At 45.0% G+C, this 27,780-nt stretch overlaps 1 protein-coding gene across 1 annotated transcript in view; it reads right to left on the reverse strand.

The window, feature by feature from the left end:
• LOC122924872 (NACHT, LRR and PYD domains-containing protein 12-like) overlaps positions 1-27,780 on the reverse strand; it is a 178,314-nt gene that overhangs the window by 65,635 nt on the left and 84,899 nt on the right. Inside the window, exons 7-8 of the mRNA XM_044276393.1 lie at positions 5,054-5,224; positions 3,716-3,886 (exon numbers count right to left, since the gene is read on the reverse strand). Of these exons, the coding sequence (XP_044132328.1) occupies positions 3,716-3,886; positions 5,054-5,224 (342 nt within the window). The remainder of the gene's footprint in view (positions 1-3,715; positions 3,887-5,053; positions 5,225-27,780) is intronic.

The following is a 27,780-nucleotide window of genomic DNA, read 5'->3' on the forward strand; positions in this document are numbered from 1 at the left end:
CAAAGTTTAGTGATAAAAGCAGCCATATACCTGGCTTTCTATGGCTTCCTGAGACCAGGGGAGTTTACCTCAGCCCGTAGCAGCCGCAGGTATCTGACTGTCGGACAACTGAAGACTGACACTGACAATTTCATTCTCTCGCTCGTGTGCACCAAAAGTTCTTAGACAGGCCCTCCTACCCAGATCACGTACTACCCAACCACTCACCGCTGGTGCCCCATTCAAGTGTTACACGAGTTGTTAAGCAGTATTGACAGTTCATCACCTCAGAGGCCACTTTTGCCTTTCAATGCAGCACACCTCACGAGCTCCCAATTTGTTTCACATGTCCGCTCCCTGATGGCCAACCTAGGCTTAGACCCGGCATCCGTCTGCGGCCACTCCTTTCGGATTGGCGCCGCTTCTGCAGCATCCAAGAACCGAGTTCCTGCTCATGTCATCAGAAAGTTAGGGCGCTGGCACTCCTCCTGTTATTCACGATACATACCTCACCCGAACGTTGAAATGTCTCACGCCTGTCAGAATCTTGTACTATGAATGCGGTTCGTTAATAAAGTTTTCTGGTAGCTTGCTTTTTGGCCTCCTTCAGTCATCTCTAAGACGTTGCGGTTACGGCACAAATCAAACCGTTTAGTTAACTACTGGTTAGGGTCCCAGTTCAGGGGTAGCCCCGACCACAAGTTTTAAGGCCGATTTATTGGCCTGTATTTGTGGGAGGGGCTATGCCACTGCTATTTAGGCTCTGTTCCCCCTCCCCTACATCCTACGTCTGCTCAACACCCACCCTTCCCACCCTCCTTTTCATCATCTCACCAGGGGATGGCCTCCTTCAGTCATCTCTACGACGTTGCGGTTACGGCACAAATCAAACCGTTTAGTTAACTACTGGTTAGGGTCCCAGTTCAGGGGTAGCCCCGACCACAATGTACTTTTAAGATGGTTGCTTTTATGTTGCCTATATGTTCCTTTTACGATAAGAGCTATGTTTTTCTGGGGACAGAGTTTAAATGCAGTGTGTCCCTGAAGGGGAGGTAAGATTATGCTGGGAAGAAGAGAAGTCGATAATTACCATCACCTGTGGCCCAACAATGGGCCTTTGTTTAGTACTAAGTTCGGCTTATGTTCTATGTTGGGGGAAAGGGGGGGAGGGAAATTCAGGATTAACTCATCTCGACTGCTATAGTATTATGCGTCAGCCACGTAGCTTAGACAAGACAAAATGACAAGGATCGCTACCTGGAACGTTAAAGGGCTGAGGTCTCCCCAAAAGCGTATGATGATACTCAGACACCTCAAATGCTTAAAGATAGACTTAGCTCTATTCCAAGAGACCCACTTAGACAGAAAAGATTTCCCTCGTATGCATAAATTGTGGGTGGGGCAGGTTCTGGGCTCTCCACCAGCGGGCAATAAAGGAGGGGTGTTGCTGTTAGTCCATAGAAATCTGAAATGCCAGGTTACCTCCGTGATGGAAGATAAAGAGGGAAGGTGGCTGCATGTAATACTGCAATTCCCCTACAGAATCCTTTAGCATATATAATGTATATGGTCCTAATGAAGCTAATGCAGAGTTCAACTCTTCCATAAGAAACATAGTCCTACAAGACACAGTATCCCATAAAATTATTGCAGGAGACATGAATACAGTTATGTATCATGAGGAGGATAGACGTAGTACAAAGGGGAGATATATAAAACTCAGTCAGAGGATTTGGGAATATATGATGCCTGGCGCGTCAAACACCCTGAAGATAGGGAATATACCCATTTTTCCCTAGTACACGATTCCTGATCCCGCTTGGACTACCTTTTGGTTTCTGAATCGATACTACACAGAACTCGAGAGGTAGAAATAGGAGAGCTAGTAATATCTGACCACTCCCCTGTGATTATGGATCTTGCAGATAGTATCTTGTGGAGATTCCCATCGGACCTGGCCTCAAATGAACAATTCACAGAAATGTTGAAGCACTGGTGGATGTAATATTGGGAGACAAACTCGAGCTCAGGGGATATACAGTTGGTAAGAAGGGCGGGAGAAGCAGTCCTTAGGGGCAACATTCTAGCCTACGTAAATAGACTCAGGAAGACTACAGCACAGAAACTGAAAATATTGTCCTCCGCATTAAGGGATTCCTACACTGCCCACCTAAGGAAACCCTCGAAAGCCACTAAGAGAGACTGGCAGGAAAAGAAGCTAGAATATGAACACTGGTTGAGACAAAAAGAGGGTAGATAGAGGGTAGAAGGCGTGAAGCAAAATACTTTAGATACGGTACTAAGTTTGGTTCCTTTTTTATTTTTATTTTTGCAAGCAGTAAGCAATGGGGGTTGGGTGGGGGGGAATGGTATATAAAAATGAATGCTGATTAGAACTCATAATGTAGAGGATAAGTTATTGTTGTTGTGAATTACTATGTAATTTTAAAATGTTAATAAAGAAATATAGATACGTTAATAAGTCAGGAAAAATGCTGGCCTCATTAGCAAGGGGAATACGCCCATCCACACATATGCCACCAACCACGCGAGATAGTAGATATATTAAGTACATTTTACAAAACCCTTTATTCTAGGGATGAATATAAAGATACTCAAGGGGTGGGATGGCTGAAAGCTTTGAACTTGCCAAGTGTAACACAGGAGGACCTACTAGCATTGAACCAACCTGTCACGGAAGAAGAGGTCCTGCAGGTAATCAAGAGTTCGAGCACTGGGAAGGCCCCAGGTTCCGACGGCTATACCAATGAATTTTATAAAGTTATGGCCCCGAACGTAACCAAAGTACTTACACAATTATATAATGAGATATTACAAGGACAGCAGATAACCACCGATATGAATACAGCCTATATAAAGGTCTTACCCAAAGAGAGTAAAGATAGTATGCTAGCATCGTCATATCGTCCCATCTCTCTTATAGACAATGATCTAAAATACCTCTCAAAATTGCTAGCAGATAGGCTGGCAAATTTCATACCAAAGCTTATCTCTCCCCACAAAGTAGGGTTCGTACAGGGTAGCACTTATAGTTTGTTATGCAAATGTAAAAAAAAGAAAATAATGAAAATAATGTAAAAGAAAATGCATATCTTTGAAGTATTCTGTAATATATCAATGTCATTTTCTTTCAATAAAGAAAAGTTAAACATTTTTTTTTTTTTATTATTTTTTTTTACTTCATTTTTACCAGTGTCATGAAGTACAATATTTGACGACAAAACTATCTCAGAATGGCCTGGATAACTCAAAGCGTTTTAAAGTTATCACCACATAAAGTGACACTGGTCAGATTTGCAAAAAAAAAAAATGGCCTGGTCCTTAAGGTGAAATAAGGCTGTGTCCTAAAGGGGTTAAGCTGCGCAGGACAGGCAGTGTTGTTAAAAATTTTGGGACATGGCTAGTAAATACCTGGTTTATGTCACATATTTGTGTTATATTACTTTCGTGTATGGCTCGGCTTCAGCTTTGATTTATTTATTTATTTTTAAATTGGCACTCCGTAAAAAAAAAAAAAGGTTGCCGACCCCTGGTATAGAGTATCGCAATACTTTTTTATGGTATCGAAATCTAATCAAAATTTTGGTATCGTGACAACCCTAGTCAGGAGTTTATCTCATAGACATAACAATGGTGCGGAGCATAAAATAGTATAAACTCCATGTATAACTTGTGCCCCACATGTCTCAGTCCTGTACACATCTCTTATACTCACAGTAATTCCTTTATCCTGCAGACCGGACTGGACAGAGCCTCCATCAAGTCACTGAAGTGAGGACCAGACAGAAGGTTACCAGACAGGTCAAGTAATTTCAGGGACGGGTTATTCCTTATTCCAGATGCCAACTGGATGCAGGAAGTGTCTGGTAGATGATTATAACCCAATCTGTAAGAATAAGAAGATGAGATGTGGGTGAGGCGTCCACAGAGCGTTAGTATAAAATCTGTAGATTGTGACTGGCGATGGTTCCTCCGGTTTCACATATTTCTTAAGTAAAGACCTGTTGAACACATCATGGATCCTCCAGATCTGCGGAAGATCTAGACGAAACGCTACTGGATTGATCAACGCAGATATTTTAATAAATCTTGGACCCAGTTTCCAAGATGGTACTTTCAGTTTAATATTTTTAGTAGATAACGACACCAGAACAACCACACACAGGTCCGGACCAGTCATACGTCTCTTGTCAGCCATTCGCTTGTACCTCTCACCCATCCTCTCCAAATTCACTTGAATCTTCCGCCAGAAGATCTCTTCTCCTCTGGCATCCCAGAGGAAATCTCTTCTCCTCTGGCATCCCAGAGGAACTAGTCTCAGAAAAGGTACCAAACTGAGGATGAAAACCGTATGCGCCAAAAAATGGCGACTTACCCGTGGACTCCTGCTTACGGTTATTCAAAGCATGCGTGGGATCTCCGAATGTCAGGGACAGGAAAATACCGCCCAGCGAAGTGAATACTAATGCGATGGGCGTGTCTAAGGATCCGGCAGTTGGGGCGCGGGCTGGGCACAAATGCGGCACAAAGAACGCCCCTTGGGCAGAAAGGAGAGGTGATTATAAAGATGATTTTTCACGTTTAACAATGCGCACAGGGATAATACTTATATGAATTGGGAACTTATTATAAGACCTAGGGGGCATATAAAGAGCTAATTATCCTCAGAAGGCCTGTCAGTGTCCCTTTAAGCCGCGCAGGACAGGCAGTGTTGTTAAAAATTTTGGGACATAGCTAGTAAATACCTGGTTTATGTCACATATTTGTGTTATATTACTTTCCCGTATAGCTCGGCACACCGAGTGCTTCAGCTTTGATTTATTATATTTTTTTTTAATCAGCACTCCATACAAAAAAGGTTGCCGACCCCTGGTACAGAGTATCACAATACTTTTTTATGGTATCGAAATCAAATAAAAATTTTGGTATCGTGACAACCCTAGTCAGCAGTTTATCTCAGACACAACAATGGTGCGGAGCATAAAATATAATAAACTCCATGTATAACTTGTGCCCCACATGTCTCAGTCCTGTACACATCTCTTATACTCACCGTAATAACTGTATCCTGCAGGCCGGACTGGACAGAGCCTCCATCAAGTCACTGAAGTGAGGACCAGACAGACGGTTACCAGACAGGTCGAGTATCATCAGGGACTGGTTATTCCTTATTCCAGATGCCAACTGGATGCAGGAAGTGTCTGGTAGACGATTACCACCCAATCTGTAAGAATAAGAAGATGAGATGTGGGTGAGGCGTCCACAGAGCGTTAGTATGAAATCTGTAGATTGTGACTGTGGAGAGAAAATGTCCTCGGCTGTTAGTAAAATCTATAAATGTCATCACTAGAAGCCGCCTCTTGTGTGTGGTGGATGTCAGGAATGGCGGCAGCTATATGATATGTCCATGTCCTAGAAATCCAGAACCCTGAGGAATGTCCTCACTTTGTGGCATGTCATAAATCAGTGATGATGGCAGCACATGAATGTACAAGAGTCATAAAGCTGGAGGAACTTGTGTCAGCGTCATCAGCTGCTGAGAGCTCTCCTTCCTCCACCATCTATTGTGGCCCTCAGTCTGTGGCCTCCATTCTCCTTCCTCTACCATCTATTGTGGCCTCCATTCTCCTTCCTCCACCATCTATTGTGGCCCCCATTCTCCTTCCTCCACCATCTATTGTGGCCCCCGTTCTCCTCCTCACATTACTACAGGACACATGTAGCTCTGCCCTCGCTCAGTCAGTTATTTGGGGGATGGATTATTAGTAGACATTACACTACATTCAGGGTTTCTCTGGATTCTGCTGGTATTGATTATTACTTATTGATAACGAGCAGTAATCGCCTCCATTCTGAGTAAATTACAGCCGAGGTCATCAGTAATAATACCGCCATACAGCTGTAATGTAGCACAGGCAGAGATGAGCGCTCTATGGCGGTAAGGGCTCATGTACATATTACAGCCCTATATAACCTGGGAGTTGCTCAGACCCATAATCTGCCCCATAGAAGCAGATGTGTCCTTCCTGTCCCTCCAGATGTCTCTCAGGACATATGACACCTCCTCCATGTGGAGGCACAATGCAGGTTCTGATGAGGTCAGTCCTAGAACACTTACCTGTGTGTTATCCGGGGAGGGGGTCACTGCTCCCATTATGTGTTATACAGCGGGGGGAGGTATTACTGATAGCGCTGCTCTTCTCAGACATGAAGGACATTACTGATTGTGTTTTTATCCGACTGATGTGTTAAAGGGATCATCAGAACCTTTATGTTATCATATAGGGGCCTGCTGAAGAGTTTAAAGGGGTTATCCAGGAACTGGATATTGATGTCCTATCCACAGAACACATCATTAATATGAGATCTGTGGGGGTCAGACTCCTGGTGCAATGAGCAGGTCCGTGGTACGGTTAGGTGGACACCAAAGTATGCAGTGGGTCCAGATATGGGTATAGTTAATAGTTTTTTGCTCGTGACGCCAATTGCAGCGTGCGCAGGGTACAGTCTCAGGGCCCTTTAAAGAGGACCTTTCACTACTCTACAAACTAAAAACTAACTAGATCAGTGGGCAGAGCGGCGCCCAGGGGTCCCCCTGCACTTACTAGTAAGTCTGGGCGCCGCTCCGTTCGCCCGGTATAGGCTCCGGTGTCTGCGCTCCCTCTGACTGATTTCTTGTAGGAGGCGTTTCCTTTGCTGCAGTGCTGGCCAATCGCAGCGCACAGCTCATAGCCTGGCTATGAGCTGTGCGCTGCGATTGGCCAGCAGTGCAGCAAGGGACACGCCTCCTACAAGAAATCAGTCAGAGGGAGCGCAGACACCGGAGCCTATACCGGGCGAACGGAGCGGCGCCCAGGCATACTAGTAAGTGCAGGGGGACCCCTGGGCGCCGCTCTGCCCACTGATCTAGTTAGTTTTTAGTTTGTAGAGTAGTGAAAGGTCCTCTTTAAGGTGTTGCAACTCACGTACCAGGTTAGGAATGCCAGAGTGGGGTAATGTCTCTGTGTAGCAGTAGTAATAGTGTAAACGGTGTCTTCTACCTGGGTACGGCTGGACTCCTGGATCCTGGCTCACTTGCAATAAATGAGTGTGTTCCTAGTAGGAGTAATTGAGGAACTTGGAAGTAATGAATGAGATCCAGACTTGGAATATCATTCAACTTGTCTTTACTTGATGCAGCATTAATCCACACGAGATACAGCAATAGTCTTGGGTCCCAGCAGGTATTGGCAATGTATGGCAGGGATCAATATCTCTTCTGCTTCTATCATTTGCCTGGAGCTCTCTTGTTACTCACAGTTAGCTCACAGGGAATGGCTCTTCCTGGAGATCTGGAGGTGGCTGCTTGCTTGTCACCAGTTGAGGCTGAAGGGCTCAGACTGGGAATGGTGATGTTTGGTCTCAGCCGAGACTCGATCCTGGGTTGGGATCCCTATTTCTGGGAGCTCCTACCAGCACAACCTTCCCCTAGCCGGGGTGGCTGGCACACACCCTGTAACTTCCTTTCCTCCCCATGAGGCAGGATGTGGGAATATTCCACACCTCCTCAAAGAGGGGGAGCTAAACTGGAATGTACTTTTCCAGTTTAGATATACTGAACTGAACTAAAGCTCTGCTGACGCATTGCTGCCACCTGCTGGTGTACATAGAAAACGACAGCAAATACATGTAACAGCCGCCCTCGACTTATGCTTAGGAGGGTAGAGGAATCAGCTCTGGGGTACCCAATAAAGTACAAAGTGCTGCATGAATTACACATAATGACATACAAAGACAAACATGAAACGGCTATCCCCAGGTTCCTGCCCGCTAGAGGAGGTGTCCAACACACAGTTTCCTTCTCTTGGTATAACCAGTGAACCTAATACTGCACTAAGCAAACATTACTGACTGACTTTGAAATGTTCTGGATCCTTTAAACACCAAAGAAAGCATGGGGGTGTCTTTACTCCGTAATCCCACTATTATGTAATGGAATGCCCGCAAATGAAAGGGTGGCTTTATCCTGTATTCCCTTTCCTGCACCAAAGCCTGAGAAATTTGGCTTAAAGCAAGATCACTATGGTGACTAAGGGGTAGCTAAAATATGGCTCTAAGGCTTGAGGTACCATACCTTAGGTAAAGGCTCAAAAGGGGAGGTATTTATCGTCTCCATGCACTTCTGGCAATGTCACAGGAGGAGGGTATGATAATCCCATGAAACTGCTGGAAATAAGACACCTCAGGATGGGAACAATCCTGAACATGAAACAAACGGGAAGGAGGAGGTCTATGACTTCTAACGATTCCCGAAGCAGCCGGGTTACCCGTGTAGTTACTGGACCTGCCTTGACTTACTACTTGGTCCTACCTGTGCACTAAGAGTAGGCCATTAGTTTTAAGCGTCTGCATAATGGCAGTCCGTATAAAGGAAGGAGTGGACATGAGCTGTCAAATAAGGCATACAAGAGTAAGTTGCTACATTCTTGGTTAAGTGCAATGTTAAGTGCAAATGTCACAAATATTGCTGGAAGGTCTCATTGCGGCACGTGGAGAAGACTACACAGTGCATGGGCATGTTATCTTAAACGTTACATAACATGAAAACTGGTAACAATTAGTGCAAAAATATTAAATTGGACATCACAAAGAGCTCAGGTATTACATTTGAGTCTTTTCTTTGGGTGCAAGCTTTTATGTTGCGGTAAAACATTTTTAGTAAAAGTAGTGCAATTTTATTAAGGCAAGGATAGGCTCAAAAATAACTTGAGTCCTTTGACTTGAAGTGCTTGAAGTTGAATCCTCTGGAAACAGGTAAAAAGTCAATTGTAATCCACAGGGATAAAAGAGTTAATTGCAATCCAAACAAGGTAGTGGGTCATTACCACAATGGGTAGTTTTCCTCACAGGAAAGTTTGGAAATCTTCATACTGGATCCCATATTTGAGGACGCAAAAGTTCTTTAGGCTGTCTGGTGCTCTCGGCAACTGTAACTCCAGCAGAAACTTCATCTGCAACCTCCTGGTGGCTTTCTGTGGCAGAACTTGGAATTGCAGGATCACCTTTCTCTGGAAAATCCTCTGTAAGCCTTGGCTTTTTCCTGGTAGGTGACAGGTTCTCCGGACAGCAATAAAGAATAGACCCTTGGTCTTTCATAGCAAGAAGCTCTGGATTCTGTGGTGGTTCGGGAGTGCATGGAGCAGTATCAGTGGATTCCTCCTTATCCTCACACACATCAGGGCAGTGCTCCTGTTTGATGGGTTCAGGCTGTACAGTAACAGTAGTAGTAGTAGGCCCAGAGATTTCTGTAGTGGCAGTGATAATAGTCACAGACTGGCTCTTTTCTGGCTCCTCTACTACAGTAGTCAGGGGCAACAGTGGTAAAATCCGCCTGGCAGATGGCCTGCTGCTGCCTACAGGAGGGACTGGGAGTCTTCTTCGCTGTTGTTTCAGCAGTTGAAAGTCTCTAGGGGCAATGACAATGTCCACAGGGCAGTCCTTCTCTGACTCTGCTCCTACCTGATGTCACGACCAGGTGGCCGGTTCTGATGCCTCCTGGTGGTGCGCGGGGACCTCTGCGATAGGTGACGTCAGCGTGGCTGTCGCCGAAGCTGTAGTCCACTCTGCAGTAATCGCGGCTTGATTCTTGGCCGGGACGTCAGTCGCTGGGGCAGACAGTGAGATGGTTGGTGCGGTCGTCTCCTCCTGTGTCTTGAGAGGGGCGACATCTGCTTCCGCGGGAGTGGGCTGGAGTGCTGTGACCATCTTGGCTTGTTGTTGGGAGGTATCTCCTGCCTCCGGACTCACAGACCGGGTGGCCGCAGCTGTAGTGGCAGTGCTGCGTATCATTGGAGACACACGTTTCTCGCCAGGGGGTTCCTCTTTAAAAGGGTCATCATCCCCGAAGACGAGCTAGTCCCACTTGGGTTGCGGCACTCTCAACGCCATCTTCCTTGACTCCTCCGTCACAATCAGTGTAGGACATGAGGGTGGAGCCCAGAGGGAGAAGTCTGCACTCCCTTGGTTCACATTGCAAAGTTCTTGGGGGGCTGGCTTGAGTTTTCCCGCTTCTAGGGGGGCATATTCGCTTTTCCCTCTTCCGACAGGCATAATAACTCTTTGAGTGCTCGTGGGCTTCACGTAGTGCTTTCTGGCACAGCAACAAAGCAATAAAGTCAATTTTCAGGGTTTTTGTACAATTCTCAGAACTTGCAGTACTGTGAAACATGCAATTTGATCCGGTTCTGTTGTGGCACACAATTGGATCCGGTTCTGTTGGCATACAGCTCGATCCTGTTGGCACACAGCTCGATCCTGTTGGCACACAGCTCGATCCTGTTTGTGCCAAAATATGCAATGAGCAGGACCGTGGTACGGTTAGGCGGACGCCAAAGTATGCAGTGGGTCCAGATATGGGTATAGTTAATAGTTTTTTGTTCGTGACGCCAATGGCAGCGTGCGCAGGGTACAGTCTCAGGGCCCTTTAAGGTGTTGCAACTCACGCTTAAAAATCAGAAGATGATTTTTAAGCGGACACAAAACTGCTGCATGCAGGACTTTTGTCTCAGCTTAAAAATCATCTTCTGAGCGGAAACATAACAGACCCCATTATAATCTATGGGGTCCTAAGGGCTTCGTTTGACTCAGTTTGGCGTCAGTTATGTGCCTTTTCCGTCCTTTCCGTACTCCTGCTCCTAGACGGAGCAGGAGAACGGAAAGCCAGAACGGTGATCTGAACTCAGCCTAACTCTAGGATGTTACACTGGCACCTCCCAGCTGTGCTCCCCGGAGCTCAGGAGAGCGCTGCCACCTCCTCACCGCTCACCAAGTACAGATCAGTACAGTGTATAGCGGATGTGTTTGTCAGAACAGTAGAAAACATCCAGCAGCAGGCTCAGGAGAAAATCCAATGTCTTTATTACTTCATTATAAAATCCATATAATTTGTCCTCAGAGGATAGTCCTTTTTTGGACATTAAGCTATCAAATAAGGGTGGCAAGGATTATAGAGAAGACACAAGCGGTAACACCCTGCTTTAAGCCTCATCATGCCATCCAAAACATGTCATAAAAGGCATTCCCTATGGTGAGACCATTAGAGTCCGCCGAAACTGCTCAGAACATTCAATATTTGAGTCAGAAGGAACAGCTCTGTTTGAGAGACTGAGAGGATCCAGTGATCGTATTCTGAAGCAGGAGAGACAGTAACACGTGAATAGAGAGGCAATGATTACACATAGTACAGTGCGGAGGGAAGGTGAGGACAACAGACAGGGGGTTGTCACCTCCTACAGTCGCGAGTCTCAGGAGATACAAGGTATTATCAGGAAATATCTGCCCATTTTATTTCAAGATGATAGCTTGTGCCAAATTTTAGAGCCAGCCTTTCAGGTGGTGAGCAGACGAGACCTACTCTGTGCTCCGCTTTGTCCCCGAGCTTGTTCATAGAAAAATCGGATAATGGCGAACCCACGTGGCTGAATGTTGTGGGCAGTTACAGATGTGGCCATAGTATTTGTAAGACTTGTCAATATATTACAGTGGGTAAAACATTGGAAGCCAGTGTAACCGAGGAGGTCTTCAAGATCAGATCGTACATAGACTGGAACACGAATAATGTAATTTATTTGGAGAACTGCAAAGACTGCAGCGTTCACTACGTGGGACGCACCTCACACAGCCTGAGAGTGAGAAGAAGAAAGCACTTGTCGGATGTCTCCAATCTCATACTGCTGAACGTCTCCATGCTATCTAGACATTGTAGAGATGTTCATCAGGGTGACCTGACAAGCCTGAGTGTCATTGGTATAGATAGGGTTAAATCCGCACGAGGAGGAGACATAAACAGGCGACTGCTGAATAGAGAATCCTTTTTGGATTTTTACACTGAACACGAGAAATCGGAAGGGTATGAATAATGGATATGATGTGATCTATGAGCACTGACTCGCTCCCGTTCTGTTTCTTGTTGTGTTATAATTGAGGAGCATTTTGCCTGCATTATAAGAAAGCCATTGGAGGCAGCTCTAGCTCGGAGCGGATTATTATTCGGCACCTGGCTGGGGGCGCGCCTCATGGCAAGAGAGGATGTGATAACACAATGTGCTCATGATTAAGACGTACAGTCGAAACGCGTAGACCTTGCCTGTCTGGTCAGCCTATGGATTTTATAATGAAGAAATAAAGACATTGGATTCTATCCTGAGCCTGCTGCTGGATTTTTCTACTGTTTTGATTGATTCCTGGTCCAGGATCCGTGCACGGCGAAGGAGGACGGTGGGTGAGCTGAAAGACCAGTACAGTGTATAACGGATGTGTTTGGTATTACAGAGCAGTACATTGTATAGAGGATGTGTGGTATTACAGAGCAGTACAGTGTATAGTGGATGTGTTTGGTATTACAGAGCAGTACAGTGTATAGTGGATGTGTTTGGTATTACAGAGCAGTACAGTGTATAGTGGATGTGTTTGGTATTACAGAGCAGTACAGTGTATAGTGGATGTGTTTGGTATTACAGAGCAGTACAGTGTATAGTGGATGTGTTTGGTATTACAGAGCAGTACAGTGTATAGTGGATGTGTTTGGTATTACAGAGCAGTACAGTGTATAGTGGATGTCTTTGGTATTACAGAGCAGTACAGTGTATAGTGGATGTGTTTGGTATTACAGAGCAGTACAGTGTATAGTGCATGTGTATGGTATTACAGAGCAGTACAGTGTATAGTGGATGTGTTTGGTATTACAGAGCAGTACAGTGTATAGTGGATGTGTCTGGTATTACAGAGCAGTACAGTGTATAGCAGATGTGTTTGGTATTACAGAGCAGTACAGTGTATAGAGGATATGTTTGGTATTACAGAGCAGTACAGTATATAGTGGATGTGTTTGGTATTACAGAGCAGTACAGTGTATAGAGAATGTGTTTGGTATTACAGAGCAGTACAGTGTATAGCGGATGTGTTTGGTATTACAGTGCAGTACAGTGTATAGTGGATGTGTTTGGTATTACAGAGCAGTACAGTGTATAGTGGATGTGTTTGGTATTACAGAGCAGTACAGTGTATGGCGGATGTGTTTGGTATTACAGAGCAGTACAGTGTATGGTGGATATGTTTGGTATTACAGAGCAGTACAGTGTATAGTGGATGTGTTTGGTATTACAGAGCAGTACAGTGTATAGAAAATGTGTTTGGTACTACAGAGCAGTACAGTGTATGGTGGATGTGTTTGGTATTACAGAGCAGTACAGTGTATAGTGGATGTGTCTGGTATTACAGAGCAGTACAGTGTATAGTGGATGTGTTTGGTATTACAGAGCAGTACAGTGTATAGTGGATGTGTCTGGTATTACAGAGCAGTACAGTGTATAGTGGATGTGTTTGGTATTACAGAGCAGTACAGTGTATAGTGGATGTGTTTGGTATTACAGAGCAGTACAGTGTATAGTGGATGTGTTTGGTATTACAGAGCAGTACAGTGTATAGTGGATGTCTTTGGTATTACAGAGCAGTACAGTGTATAGTGGATGTGTTTGGTATTACAGAGCAGTACAGTGTATAGAAAATGTGTTTGGTACTACAGAGCAGTACAGTGTATGGTGGATGTGTTTGGTATTACAGAGCAGTACAGTGTATAGTGGATGTGTCTGGTATTACAGAGCAGTACAGTGTATAGTGGATGTGTTTGGTATTACAGAGCAGTACAGTGTATAGTGGATGTGTCTGGTATTACAGAGCAGTACAGTGTATAGTGGATGTGTTTGGTATTACAGAGCAGTACAGTGTATAGTGGATGTGGTTAGGTATTACAGAGCAGTACAGTGTATAGTGGATGTGTTTGGTATTACAGAGCAGTACAGTGTATAGTGGATGTCTTTGGTATTATAGAGCAGTACAGTGTATAGTGCATGTGTATGGTATTACAGAGCAGTACAGTGTATAGTGGATGTGTTTGGTATTACAGAGCAGTACAGTGTATAGTGGATGTGTTTGGTATTACAGAGCAGTACAGTGTATAGAGGATGTGTTTGGTATTACAGAGCAGTACAGTGTATAGTGGATGTCTTTGGTATTACAGAGCAGTACAGTGTATAGTGCATGTGTATGGTATTACAGAGCAGTACAGTGTATAGTGGATGTGTTTGGTATTACAGAGCAGTACAGTGTATAGAGGATGTGTTTGGTATTACGGAGCAGTACAGTGTATAGAGGATGTGTTTGGTATTACAGAGCAGTACAGTGTATAGTGGATGTCTTTGGTATTACAGAGCAGTACAGTGTATAGAGGATGTGTTTGGTATTACGGAGCAGTACAGTGTATAGAGGATGTGTTTGGTATTACAGAGCAGTACAGTGTATAGTGGATGTCTTTGGTATTACAGAGCAGTACAGTGTATAGTGGATGTGTTTGGTATTACAGAGCAGTACAGTGTATAGAGGATGTGTTTGGTATCACAGAGCAGTACAGTGTATAGCGGATGTGTTTGGTATTACAGAGCAGTACAGTGTATAGCAGATGTGTTTGGTATTACAGAGCAGTACAGTGTATAGAGGATATGTTTGGTATTACAGAGCAGTACAGTGTATAGTGGATGTGTTTGGTATTACAGAGCAGTACAGTGTATAGAGAATGTGTTTGGTATTACAGAGCAGTACAGTGTATAGTGGATGTGTTTGGTATTACAGAGCAGTACAGTGTATAGCGGATGTGTTTGGTATTACAGAGCAGTACAGTGTATAGTGGATGTGTTTGGTATTACAAAGCAGTACAGTGTTTAGAAAATGTGTTTGGTACTACAGAGCAGTACAGTGTATGGTGGATGTGTTTGGTATTACAGAGCAGTACAGTGTATAGTGGATGTGTCTGGTATTACAGAGCAGTACAGTGTATAGTGGATGTGTTTGGTATTACAGAGCAGTACAGTGTATAGTGGATGTGTTTGGTATTACAGAGCAGTACAGTGTATGGTGGATATGTTTGGTATTACAGAGCAGTACAGTGTATAGTGGATGTGTTTGGTATTACAGAGCAGTACAGTGTATAGAAAATGTGTTTGGTACTACAGAGCAGTACAGTGTATGGTGGATGTGTTTGGTATTACAGAGCAGTACAGTGTATAGTGGATGTGTCTGGTATTACAGAGCAGTACAGTGTATAGTGGATGTGTTTGGTATTACAGAGCAGTACAGTGTATAGTGGATGTGTCTGGTATTACAGAGCAGTACAGTGTATAGTGGATTTGTTTGGTATTACAGAGCAGTACAGTGTATATTGGATTTGTTTGGTATTACAGAGCAGTACAGTGTATAGTGGATGTGTTTGGTATTACAGAGCAGTACAGTGTATAGCGGATCTGTTTGGTATTACAGAGCAGTACAGTATATAGAGGTTGTGTTTTGTATTACACAGCAGTACAGTGTATAGTGGATGTGTTTGGTATTACAGAGCAGTATAGTGGATGTGGGTTAATTGCCGCGGTTCAGCGGATCGCATGCCCTGTTATTGAGGCCGGGTATGTGATACTACCGCCGGCACCTGCTGCCTACACTTTAATGAATGTGTTAATTACATTCATTGGTGGTGCAGTGCGCTGTGCCCCCCTCCCCCCATCTCCCCCAGTATTATAATCATTGGTGGCGCAGTGGCCACAGGCACCCCCCCTATTGTTATATTCATTGGTGGCAGTGGTCAGAGGATCCCCTACCCTCCTCTTCATTGGTGGCAGTGGCAATTCCGATCGGTGCCCCAGCAGTGTAATCGCGGGGCTCCGATCGGTTGCCATGGCAGCCAGAACGCTACTGAAGCCCTCCATGGTAAGCTCCCTGCTGCCGTGTGCACAAAGCCAAGGGCAGCAGGGAGAGTGTAAGATCCTATTCGCTCTAATAGATCTCTATCAGGGGGATAGGACAAGGGTTCTAGCCCTAAGGGGGATAATAGTTATTAAATAAAAAGTAAAAAAATAAAAAATAAAAAATATTACATTTAAATCACCCCCTTTCCCAATTTTACATTTAAAATTTATAAACAATAAAAAATAAACATATTAATAAAATACAAACCGGATTCCCAAAAAGTTGGGACACTATACAAATCGTAAATAAAAACTGAATGCAATGATATGGAGATGCCAACTTCTAATATTTTATTCAGAATAAAACATAAACTGAGAAAATGTACCATTTTAAGGGAAAAATATGTTGAATCAGAATTTCATGGTGTCAACAAATCCCCAAAAAGTTGGGACAAGGCCATTTTCACCACTGTGTGGCATCTCCCCTTCTTCTTACAACACTCAACAGACGTCTGGGGACCGAGGAGTTTCTCAAGTTTAGAAATAGGAATGCTCTCCCATTCTTGTCTAATACAGGCCTCTAACTGTTCAATCGTCTTGGGCCTTCTTTGTTGCACCTTCTTCTTTATGATGCGCCAAATGTTCTCTATAGGTGAAAGATCTGGACTGCAGACTGGCCATTTCAGTACCCGGATCCTTCTCCTACGCAGCCATGATGTTGTGATTGATGCAGAATGTGGTCTGGCATTATCTTGTTGAAAAATGCAGGGTCTTCCCTGAAAGAGATGACGTCTGGATGGGAGCAGATGTTGTTCTAGAACCTGAATATATTTTTCTGCATTGATGGTGCCTTTCCAGACATGCAAGCTGCCCATGCCACACGCACTCATGCAACCCCATACCATCGGGAGATGCAGGCTTCTGAACTGAGCGTTGATAACAACTTGGGTTGTCCTTGTCCTCTTTGGTCCGGATGACATGGCGTCCCAGATTTCCAAAAAGAACTTTGAATCGTGACTCGTCTGACCACAGAACAGTCTTCCATTTTGCCACACTCCATTGTAAATGATCCCTGGCCCAGTGAAAACGCCTGAACTTGTGGATCTTGCTTAGAAATGGCTTCTTCTTTGCACTGTAGAGTTTCAGCTGGCAACGGCGGATGGCACGGTGGATTGTGGTCACTGACAATGGTTTCTGGAAGTATTCCTGAGCCCATTCTGTGATTTCCTTTACAGTAGCAGTTTGTGGTGCAGTGTCGTTTAACCCTAAGTTCACACCTGAGCGTTTTACAGCGCGTTCAAACGCGCTGTAAAACGCTCAACACATGAAAACCAATGCTTCCCTATGGGAATGGTTCTCACCTGGGTGTTTTACAGCGCGTACGATCGCGCTGTAAACCGCCCGACGCATAATCAAGTTCTTGAGCTTCTTTGGGGCGTTTTGACGCGCGTTTGTGGCCATAGGACACTGCAGTCAATCACACAAATGCGCGTCAAACGCGCGTTTACTATTACAAAAAACGCGCATAAAAACGCGCAACAAAAACGCGCGTTTGAGAAATGCTCAGGTGTGAAAGCAGGGTAAGGGCCCGGAGATCACGGGCATCCAGTATGGTTTTATGGCCTTGACCCTTACGCACAGAGATTGTTCCAGATTCTCTGAATCTTCGAATGATGTTATGCACAGTTGATGATGATAGATGCAAAGTCTTTGCAATTTTTCGCTGGGTAACACCTTTCTGATATTGCTCCACTATCTTTCTGCACAACATTGTGGGAATTGGTGAGCCTCTACCCATCTTGGCTTCTGAGAGACACTGCCACTCTGAGAAGCTCTTTTTATACCCAATCATGTTGCCAATTGACCTAATTAGTGTTAATTGGTCTTCCAGCTCTTCGTTATGCTCAAATTTACTTTTTCCAGCCTCTTATTGCTACTTGTCCCAACTTTTGGGGGATTTGTCGACACCGTGAAAATTTGAATCAACGTATTTTTCTTTTAAAATTATAGATTTACTCGGATTAAACGTTTGATCTGTCATCTACGTTCTATTACAAATAAAATATTGACATTTGCCATCTCCACATCATTAGTAACATAGTACATAACATATAGTACATAAGGCCGAAAAAAGACATTTGTCCATCCATTTCGGCCTGTCATTCTGCAAGTTGATCCAGAGGAAGGCAAAAAAAAAACCTGTGAGGTAGAAGCCAATTTTCCTCACTTTAGGGGAATAAAAATTCCTTCCCGACTCCAATCAGGCAATCAGAATAAATCCCTGGATTAACGATCTCTCTCTAGTAGCTATAGCCTGTAATATTATTACACTCCAGAAATACATCCAGGTCCCTCCTGAACTCCGTTATTGTACTCACCGTCACCACCTCCTCAGGCAGAGAGCTCCATAGTCTCACTGCTCTTACCGTAAAGAATCTTCTATGTTTGTGTACAAACCTTCTTTCCTCCAGACGCAGAGGATGTCCCCTCGTCACAGTCACAGTCCTGGGAATGAATAGATGATGGGAGTGATCTCTGTACTGACCCCTGATATATTTATACATATTAATTAGATCTCCTCTCAGTCGTCTTTTTTCTAAAGCGAATAACCCTAATTTTGATAATCTTTCAGGGTACTGTAGTTGCCCCATTCCAGTTATTACTTTAGTTGCCCTCCTCTGGACCCTCTCCAGCTCTGCTATGTCTGCTTTGTTCACTGGAGCCCAGAACTGTACACAGTACTCCATGTGTGGTCTGACTAATGATTTGTAAAGTGGTAGGACTATGTTCTCATCACGGGCATCTATGCCCCTTTTGATGCAACCCATTATCTTATTGGCCTTGGCAGCAGCTGCCTGACACTGGTTTCTACAGCTTAGTTTGCTGTTTATTAAAATTCCTAGATCTTTTTCCATGTCAGTGTTACCGAGTGTTTCACCATTTAATAAGTACGGGTGACTTGCATTATTCCTTCCCATGTGCATAACTTTACATTTGTCAGTGTTAAACCTCATCTGCCACTTATCTGCCCAAGCCTCCAGTCTATCCAGATCCCTCTGTAGTAGTATACTGTCCTCTGTAGTATGTATATATATATATACAGTATACTGTCCTCTGTAGTGTTAATTACTTTACACAGTTTAGTGTCATCTGCGAAAATTGATATTTTGCTATGCAAGCCTTCTACAAGATCATTAATAAATATATTGAAGAGAATAGGGCCCAATACTGACCCCTGAGGTACCCCACTAGTGACAGTGACCCAATCTGAGTATTTACCATTAATAACCACCCTCTGTTTTCTATCACTGAGCCAGTTACTTACCCACTTACAGATGTTTTCTCCCAGTCCGAGCATTCTCATTTTATATACTAACCTTTTATGTGGTACAGTGTCAAATGCTTTGGAGAAGTCCAGATACACGACATCCATTGATTCGCCGCTGTCAAGTCTAGAACTTACCTCCTCATAGAAACTGATTAAATTAGTCTGACATGACCGATCCCTCACCAAACCATGCTGATATGGCGTTATTTGCTTATTTCTGTTGAGATGCTCTAACATAGCATCTCTCAGAAAACCTTCAAACAGTTTACCCACAACAGATGTTAAACTTACCGGCCTATAGTTTCCAGGCTCTGTTTTTGGACCCTTTTTGAATATTGGCACCACATTTGCCATGCGCCAATCCTGTGGGACATTCCCTGTCAATATAGAGTCTGCAAATATCAGAAATAAGGGTCTGGCTATGACATTACTTAATTCCCTTAGGATACGGGGGTGTATGTCATCCGGTCCTGGCGATTTGTCTATTTTAATCTTTTTAAGTCGCTGTTGTACTTCTTCCTGGGTCAGACAGGACACTTAATGGGGAATTTATTTCAACATTCGGCATGTCATCTGACAGTTTATTTTCCTCAGTGAATACATTGGAGAAAAAAATATTTAACAGCTTTGCTTTCTCCTCGTCGCTCTCTGCGACTCCCCCCTCATTACTCTTTAATGGGCCGACACCTTCAGATTTATACTTTTTAACATTTATATAATTGAAGAACATTTTAGGGTTAGTTTTACTCTCTTTGGCAATTAATCTCTCGGTCTCTAATTTGGCCGCTTTTATTAGCTTTTTACATGTTCTATTTTTTTCCTTATAGTTTTTCAGTGCTTCCGTGCTACCCTCCTGTTTCAGTGTTTTATATGCTCTCTTTTTGTCATTTATTGCTTTCTTTACAGTTCTGTTTATCCACATTGGTTTCTTTTTGTTCCTTAACCTTTTATTCCCATACGGTATGTACCTCTCACAATGAGATTTTAGGATGTTTTTAAAGATATCCCATTTTGTGGCTGTATTTTTATTTTTGAGGACTTTGTCCCAGTTAGTTTGGCCTATGACCTCTCTTAGTTGGCTAAATTTAGCTTTTTTGAAGTTTGGTATTTTTGTTCCTCCCTGTAGAAACGCTCTTTTGAATGATAATTGGAAGGTTATTACTTTATGGTCACTATTTCCCAGGTGTCCCCCAACCTGCACGTCTGTTGTTCTGTCAGGCCTATTGGTTAATACTAAGTCCAGTATGGCCGTCCCTCTAGTCGGGTCCTGAACCAGTTGGGAGAGGTAATTGTCTTTGGTTATTGCCAAGAACCTGTTTCCTTTATGAGATATACAAGTTTCAGTTTCCCAGTCTATATCTGGGTAGTTGAAGTCCCCCATAATAACCACCTCATTATGATTTGCCGCCTCGTCTATCTCGTTCAGTAGTAGATTTTCTGTGGACTCTGGTATGTTAGGTGGTTTATAGTAAACTCCTATTAGTAATTTATTATTGTTTTTAGCGCCATGTATCTGTACCCACAGTGACTCCACATGTTCATGTCCCTCACTTATATCTTCACGGAGTGTGGTCTTTAGACCGGACTTTACATAAAGGCCGACCCCTCCCCCTCTCCGGTTTTGACGATCCTTTCTAAACAGACTGTAACCTTGTACATTAACTGCCCAGTCATAGCCATCATCCAGCCATGTCTCAGTTATTCCCACTATGTCATAGTCCTCCTCACACATCACTAATTCCAGTTCACCAGTTTTATTAGTCAGGCTTCTGGCATTAGTATACATACATTTGAGAGGTTTATGTATATTTTTTTACTCTACACCTTTCCTTCTGAACTGTTCTAGCCCCTCCTTCCATTCCTCCCCCAGTCCCATTACCTTGCCCCCGGTCTCTATCTGCACTATCTTCCCATTCTATAACATAATTACCCTCCCCCCCAGTCCCTAGTTTAAACACTCCTCCAACCTTCTAGCCATCTTCTTCCCCAACACAGCTGCCCCTTCCCCATTGAGGTGCAGCCCGTCCCTACGATAGAGCCTGTAGCTGATAGAGAAGTCGGCCCAGTTCTCCAGGAACCCAAACCCCTCCTTCCTACACCAGTTTTTGAGCCACTTGTTAATTTCCCTAATCTCCCGCTGCCTTTCTTGTGTGGCCCGTGGTACAGGTAGTATTTCGGAAAATACTACCTTTGAGGTCCTTGCCCTCAGCTTTTGACCTAAATCCCTGAAATCATTTTTAAGGACTCTCCACCTACCCCTAACTTTGTCATTGGTTCCGATATGGACCATGACCGCTGGATCTTCTCCAGCCCCTCCCAGTAATCTGTCAACCCGATCCGCGATGTGTCGAACTCTAGCGCCAGGAAGACAGCACACTGTTCGGCGATCACAGTCTTTGTGACAGATTTCCCTATCTGTTCCCCTAATAATTGAGTCTCCCACTACCAGCACCTGTCTGGCCTGCCCTGCTCTCCTGGGCCCCTGCTTACCGGAGCTGACATTCCCCTGACTGGCAGAGGAAGTGTCTGGCTGCGGCAGTGCCATCCCTGGTCTGACATCCCCCTCATCTGCCAAACGTGCAAACTTGTTGGGGTTGCATTCAGTTTTTATTCACAATTTGTTTAGTGTCCCAACTTTTTTGGAATCCAGTTTGTATTAAAAAATCTCCTATACAGTGAATACCGTAACAGAAGAAAAAAAATCTAAACCGCACGATTCGCCATTTTTAGTCACCTTGTCCACCCAAAAATAGGATAGGACTGTTCTATTATGGGCCAGATGTTACATAAAATGTGCAATGCACATGGCTTTTTTGGTGTTTTATATTTTTTTGCATGGTATAGAACATGGGTCAGCAACCTGCAGCACACATGCCAGAAGTGGCACGCAGACCGCTTTCTGCTGGCATGCCAGCTGTCATCAGATGATGGCAAGAAATTTCAGTCTTCTTGCCATTTTTTGAATGCCCCACCGCCGCGCTGCACTTCTGAAATAAAGATCCTCAGACGCGTCATGAACGACGCGTCTGCTAGGCCCGCCCCTCAGGCTTCCCGCACGGGACTCCACAGAGGAGCGATAGCAGAGTGGCACTCTGCTACGCTACTGTCACCACCAGATCTTTGAGAAGTTCTGATAGACGTTCTTCAGTACTTCCTGCATGATCTTCTTTTGTTTTGCTTTCGTTTTGACATCTCTCCTCCCTCTCCCAGCTGTCATCTATTAGCAGTGATTGCCTCCCTATATATCTCCTCCCCATACTGCCTCATCTTGCGGTTTATACAACTTCCTGGACTGTGCTGATGCTAGAAGCTGCTACTGCTGCATCCACAAGATAAGTCTGTTCCTTTATTTCGGTTTTCCTGTGGTCTTGATCCTAGGTGACCCTGACTCCCTTCGTATTTAGTTTAGGGAGGCGGTGGTCATGTCCCCTCACTATTATAGGGTGTTCAGGTGTCAAACAGTCGAGGAACGAGGGTATGCAATTATCTACCATAGAGATTTTTGCATAGGCTGAGCAGTCAGGGAGAGTGCTAGGGCTGTTACAGGGGTTACCCTCTTGTTCCTTAATTTTGGATCAAGTCAGTCGAATCTTCATTTGTGTCTTCTAGTTTTCTGTACACCTTCCGTGACATTATAAACTGCCAAAACCGTCTTAAGCATGAATCCGGTTTCAACCTTGATTGACCGCATGCAGGGTCTTTCACTGGAGGTAGCAGATCTCCGGAAAACTGTCTCAGTTTGAGGTGACAGTTTCTGCTTGCATTCATGGAATTAGTTCTGAACCTAAAATCTCGCTTCCGGATACGTTCTCCGGGGGTAGTGAGAATTTTGTTCGTTTTAGAGAGGCTTGCAAACTCCATTTTCGCCTACTTCCCTATTCCTCTGGTGATGAGGAGCAGAGGGTGGGGATCATCATCTTGCTGCTCAGGAATAACGCTCAGTCTTGGGCCTTTTCGCTGCCGGAGGGGGCACGGCCCCTCTGTTCAGTGGCTGATTTTTGTTTTGCCCTGGGTCAGATATATGATGATCCGGATCGTATTGCTCTGGCTGAATCTAGACTACGTCTTTTATGCCAGGGTAAACAGTCTGCAGAGATATACTGTTCAGAATTTCGGAGATGGGCAGCTGATACTGGTTGGAACGATGCTGCACTCCGAAGTCAATTTTGCCATGGTCTTTCAGAGGGATTGAAAGATGCATTTGCCTTTCATGAGAGACCTACCTCCTTGGAGTGTGCAATGTTCGTATTGACAGGTGTCTTAGAGAGCGAGGAGAGATCACTCCTTCCTGTCATACTCAGTCCAAGGACAGTGCAGCGGTCTCATTCAGTGCACAGGGGTCTTAGTCATTCTCATTCCCCTCTGAGCAGGAGCCCATGCAGCTGGGTTTGCTTGCCTCTAACAACAGAGGATTCAGCTCTCAGAGGAGGGTTTGTTTCTGTTGTGGAGGTATAAATCATTTGGCAAATGTTTGTCCCTCTAGGGGATTCAGGCAGTTTTTTTTGAGTAATAAAGTAACAAAAAGAAAAAAGTCCTCTAAAAACGTTCCATCTGTTCCGCAAGGTTGATGCGGAAATTGAAGGTTTTCCGTTTGCTTGTAGTTCCCGTTTTGTCCTACCTGCCAGGGTGGCGCTAGAGAGCAAGAACATTCTTTGTGAGATTTTTGTAGATAGTGGAGCAGCTGTCAATCTCATTGATAATCAATTTGCTATAACACATGGTTTCCAGGTATGCACTTTGGGAAAGGATATTCCTGTTTTTGCTATTGATTCCGCTCCACTTTCTCAGAAATCGTTAAAGGGCATAGTTCACAATATTCGTTTGATTGCGAGTGATGCTAATGTTGAGGATGTGTCATGTTTTGTCCTAAGCGGGTTACCTACTCCTCTAGTGTTGGGGCTACCCTGGCTCACTAAACATAACCCCACCATTGATTGGTAAGCGATGCAAATAAATGGTTGGAGTGACTTTTGCAGAGAGAATTGCCTCTCGACATCTGTTTCAGAGGTTTCTACTAAGACTGTACCACCTTTTCTCTCTGAATTTTTGGATGTGTTTTCTGAGAGTGGTGTTCAGGAGCTGCCCCCTCACAGGGAGTACGATTGCCCTATTAATCTCATCCCAGGTGCCAAGCTGCCTAAATCTCGTTTATACAATCTCTCCCAACCTGAAAGGGTCACTATGCGTGCTTATATCTCTGAGAGCCTGAGAAAGGGACACATACGACCCTCGAAGTCACCTTTTGCCAGGGCCGGCCTTTGGGGTGTGCGGGCTGTGCGGCCGCACAGGGCGCCATAGCAACAGGGGCGCCGGGCGGCCGACAGCCCGCCGTGAACTAAGTCTAGAGAAGAGAGGAGTGACGTCTCACTCTACTCACGCAGTGACGCGAATCTTTATTCTGCAGGGCCTGCGGGTGGGCGGCCGAGCCGACTAACACACAGGTAGCGCTCCGGTCCGGACAATTGAAGGAGTGAGGAGGGGGCGGGGCCCGCGGCCGCTCTGAGCTCCGCTCTGCTGCCTGGCTGGCCTGCCTGTCTCTTTAAGAGAGCAGACGGCAGACCAGTGGCTGCTGGAGACGGAGACACAGCAAGGCCCATGCGGCAGGCGGCAGCACTACAGCTAGAGTAGTCTATCTACTCTACAGCAAAAGAACAAGTAAATAAGATACTGGGCACTCTCCAAATATATGTACCTCACAGTTTATTAAATGGCATAAGCAAACAATTCATAAAACACACATATTCCTTAAAATATTAATAAAATGAAATCTGGGTAGATTGGGGAAGATAATACACAAAATAAGTGCTTTGAGTGGTAATGGCCTCTGAATATTGAGAATGAAAGTACTTGATGTAAATGTCCATCCAACCTTGGTTGGAATATAGTCTATATTGCTTTTAAGGGTATATGAAACCCACAGTAATCGTCTCCTCCGAGCAGAGAAACAAAAGTGCAGCTCATGAAATACAGTGATTAAATCGTGCGGCGTCCCGCTTTACTCACTGTTAGGTTGCAATATAAGGCTCCGCTGCTGTGCCAATGCCAATAGGAATTGCGATTCGGATCTGTATTCAATTTGACCCTTTCCCCTTACTGTCTCTCAAGCACTGCTCCGTAGATGTGAGCACCGGCGCTTAGTGTATTTACCGGTTCCCTCTTCAGCGCTGGACTCTGAGTTCAGGTGAGCGTCATGCGCCCCTCTAGTGGTCCTGTATCAAAGCGCCTCGGGTCTCTGGTTAGACGGGGTTAACTTGGGTATATGCGATCCTTTGGTTGGCAAAATCAATGTCCATAGGGGGGTTCTTTACACCATGGTGCCTCCTCCTCCGATTGTGGTTGATGGTAATCTTGAATTTCAGGTCTCTAGGATTGTGGACTCTCGTATTGTCCGCGGTTCTCTTCAGTACCTCGTTCATTGGGAGGGTTATGGTCCTGAGGAGAGGATGTGGGTTCCAGTGGCGGACATTAAGGCCACTCGTCTTCTCAGGGCATTCCATAGGTCACATCCTGAGAAGGTGGGCTCTGAGTGTCCGGAGTCCACTCGTAGAGGGAGGGGTACTGTCACCACCAGATCTTTGAGAAGTTCTGATAGACGTTCTTCAGTACTTCCTGCATGATCTTCTTTTGTTTTGCTTTCGTTTTGACATCTCTCCTCCCTCTCCCAGCTGTCATCTATTAGCAGTGATTGCCTCCCTATATATCTCCTCCCCATACTGCCTCATCTTGCGGTTTATACAACTTCCTAGACTGTGCTGATGCTAGAAGCTGCTACTGCTGCATCCACAAGATAAGACTGTTCCTTTATTTCTGTTTTCCTGTGGTCTTGATTCTAGGTGACCCCGACTCCCTCCGTATTTAGTGTAGGGAGCCGGTGGTCGTGTCCCCTCACTATTATAGGGTGTTCAGGTGTCATACAGTCAAGGAACGAGGGTATGCAATTATCTACCATAGAGATTTTTGCATAGGCTGAGCAGTCAGGGAGAGTGCTAGGGCTGTTACAGGGCTTACCCTCTTGTTCCTTAGTTTTGGATCAAGTCAGTCGGATCTTCATTTGTGTCTTCTAGTTTTCTGCAACACCATCCGTGACAGCTACTGGCTGGCCTTTACTGTACCTCGCTACTGCACGTCTCCACCTCCTCAGGACTGCCAGAAATGCTGCCAGAGGTATTTACAGTGTAAATGTACTGAGGGGGTCGGGAGATCAGGAAACCGGCATGTGACCTGATTGGGACTGGGGGCAGGAAGGTGAGCTTGGGGAGATGAGCATGTCACCAGATTGGGGAGGGGGGCAAGAGATGAGCTTGGGGAGATGGGGGAACAAGCATGTGACCAGATTGGGATTGGGGGGGGGCAGGATTTTAATCTTAGGGAGATGGGAGAATGAGCATTGTTACCATATTTAGGGGTAGGTTGGTGAGCCTGACTACTTTGGGGGGTGCAGTGGAGTTGGTCATAATGTGATTAGTCTGTGGGGCCAAGGGAGGGGGTGAGATCTAAGAGTGATTGGTGCAGCTCTGTGGGGGTCACCAGTATATGGGGTACCAATGTATGTCGGACAGTGGTGGGGGAAGGCAGCCCTCAGTCACCTAAAATGAGTGAGGGCTGCTCTTCCCCACTGTACGGTTGGTGGGAGTGCTTTAAAGAGGACCTTTCATGGGTCCAGACTTTATAAGATAAGTAGCACGTTAGGTAGGGCATAAAGCAGGGATCCTATAGTGCTTACTATTATTCCTGGGCGCCACTCCGTTTGCCCACGTGCCCTCCGGTATTTTCCCTGCTCAGTATGCTAATTACTAGCATCGGAACAGGGTGGAGGAGACGCCAGGATCCAGGGGTCGGACTGACCGGTCGGGCACTTCGGACGTGGTCCGAGGGCCCGGCCAGGATAGGGGCCCGCCGCAGCTGTGCTAAAAAGCATTTTTTCACTGCCTATTTCGTGTCCCCTCGTCACGTGACCTATTCCTCCCAGGAGCCCATACATTAGAAGCTTTTTCTAGTTGCAGTTGGAGGAGGTGCTACACCGTGTAGCGTTATACTACCCTACCTCGTGAGATTTCCCTTGAGGCTAAAAGACCTTTCATGATGTCACGACCACGTGATCCTGCGTGGGCGGAGTCAGTCTCCTGGCTGTTAAGCTGGAGGAAGTAAAGGAGGACCTGTGATGATGTCAAGACCATGTGATCCTGTGTGGGAGGAGTCAGGCTCACAGGCTGTGCAACTGGAGGAGGTAAAGGACCTGTGATGCTGTATGTCATTCTTTCCCAAGTCTTCGTAATTTTGAAAGGTAAAGGTCTTAACTTGCTGTCAGTAATTGGGAGCTTTCCTGGTTACATCCAGGGGCTGAAAACCTGAACATTGCACTTTTTCACAGCTGAGGGTTCATTTTACCTGCACTGACACATTGTAACAAACTCTCTGGACAGGAGAGAGATTTGTGCTGCCTTTACCTCACAGAGGGTTGTCAAGACAGGGTGCAACTGTAGCAAACCTTCCGCTGTGGGAAGTATCAAGCTGGTACCGGTTTCCAGTCTCTGCGTATAAACTTGTCTAGTCACTGACAGCAGGCACAGATGTTGAAAAAGGGCGCGAAATTGATGTCAGAAAGTTCACTGGCAGCAAGCAGAGAAAATGAGAGATTTGAGACAAGGTAGATAAGACTGATGCAGAACAGTTATGATGTCA

The sequence above is a fragment of the Bufo gargarizans genome, chromosome 1 (assembly GCF_014858855.1).
Source record: "Bufo gargarizans isolate SCDJY-AF-19 chromosome 1, ASM1485885v1, whole genome shotgun sequence".
Classification (NCBI taxonomy): Eukaryota; Metazoa; Chordata; class Amphibia; order Anura; family Bufonidae; genus Bufo; species Bufo gargarizans.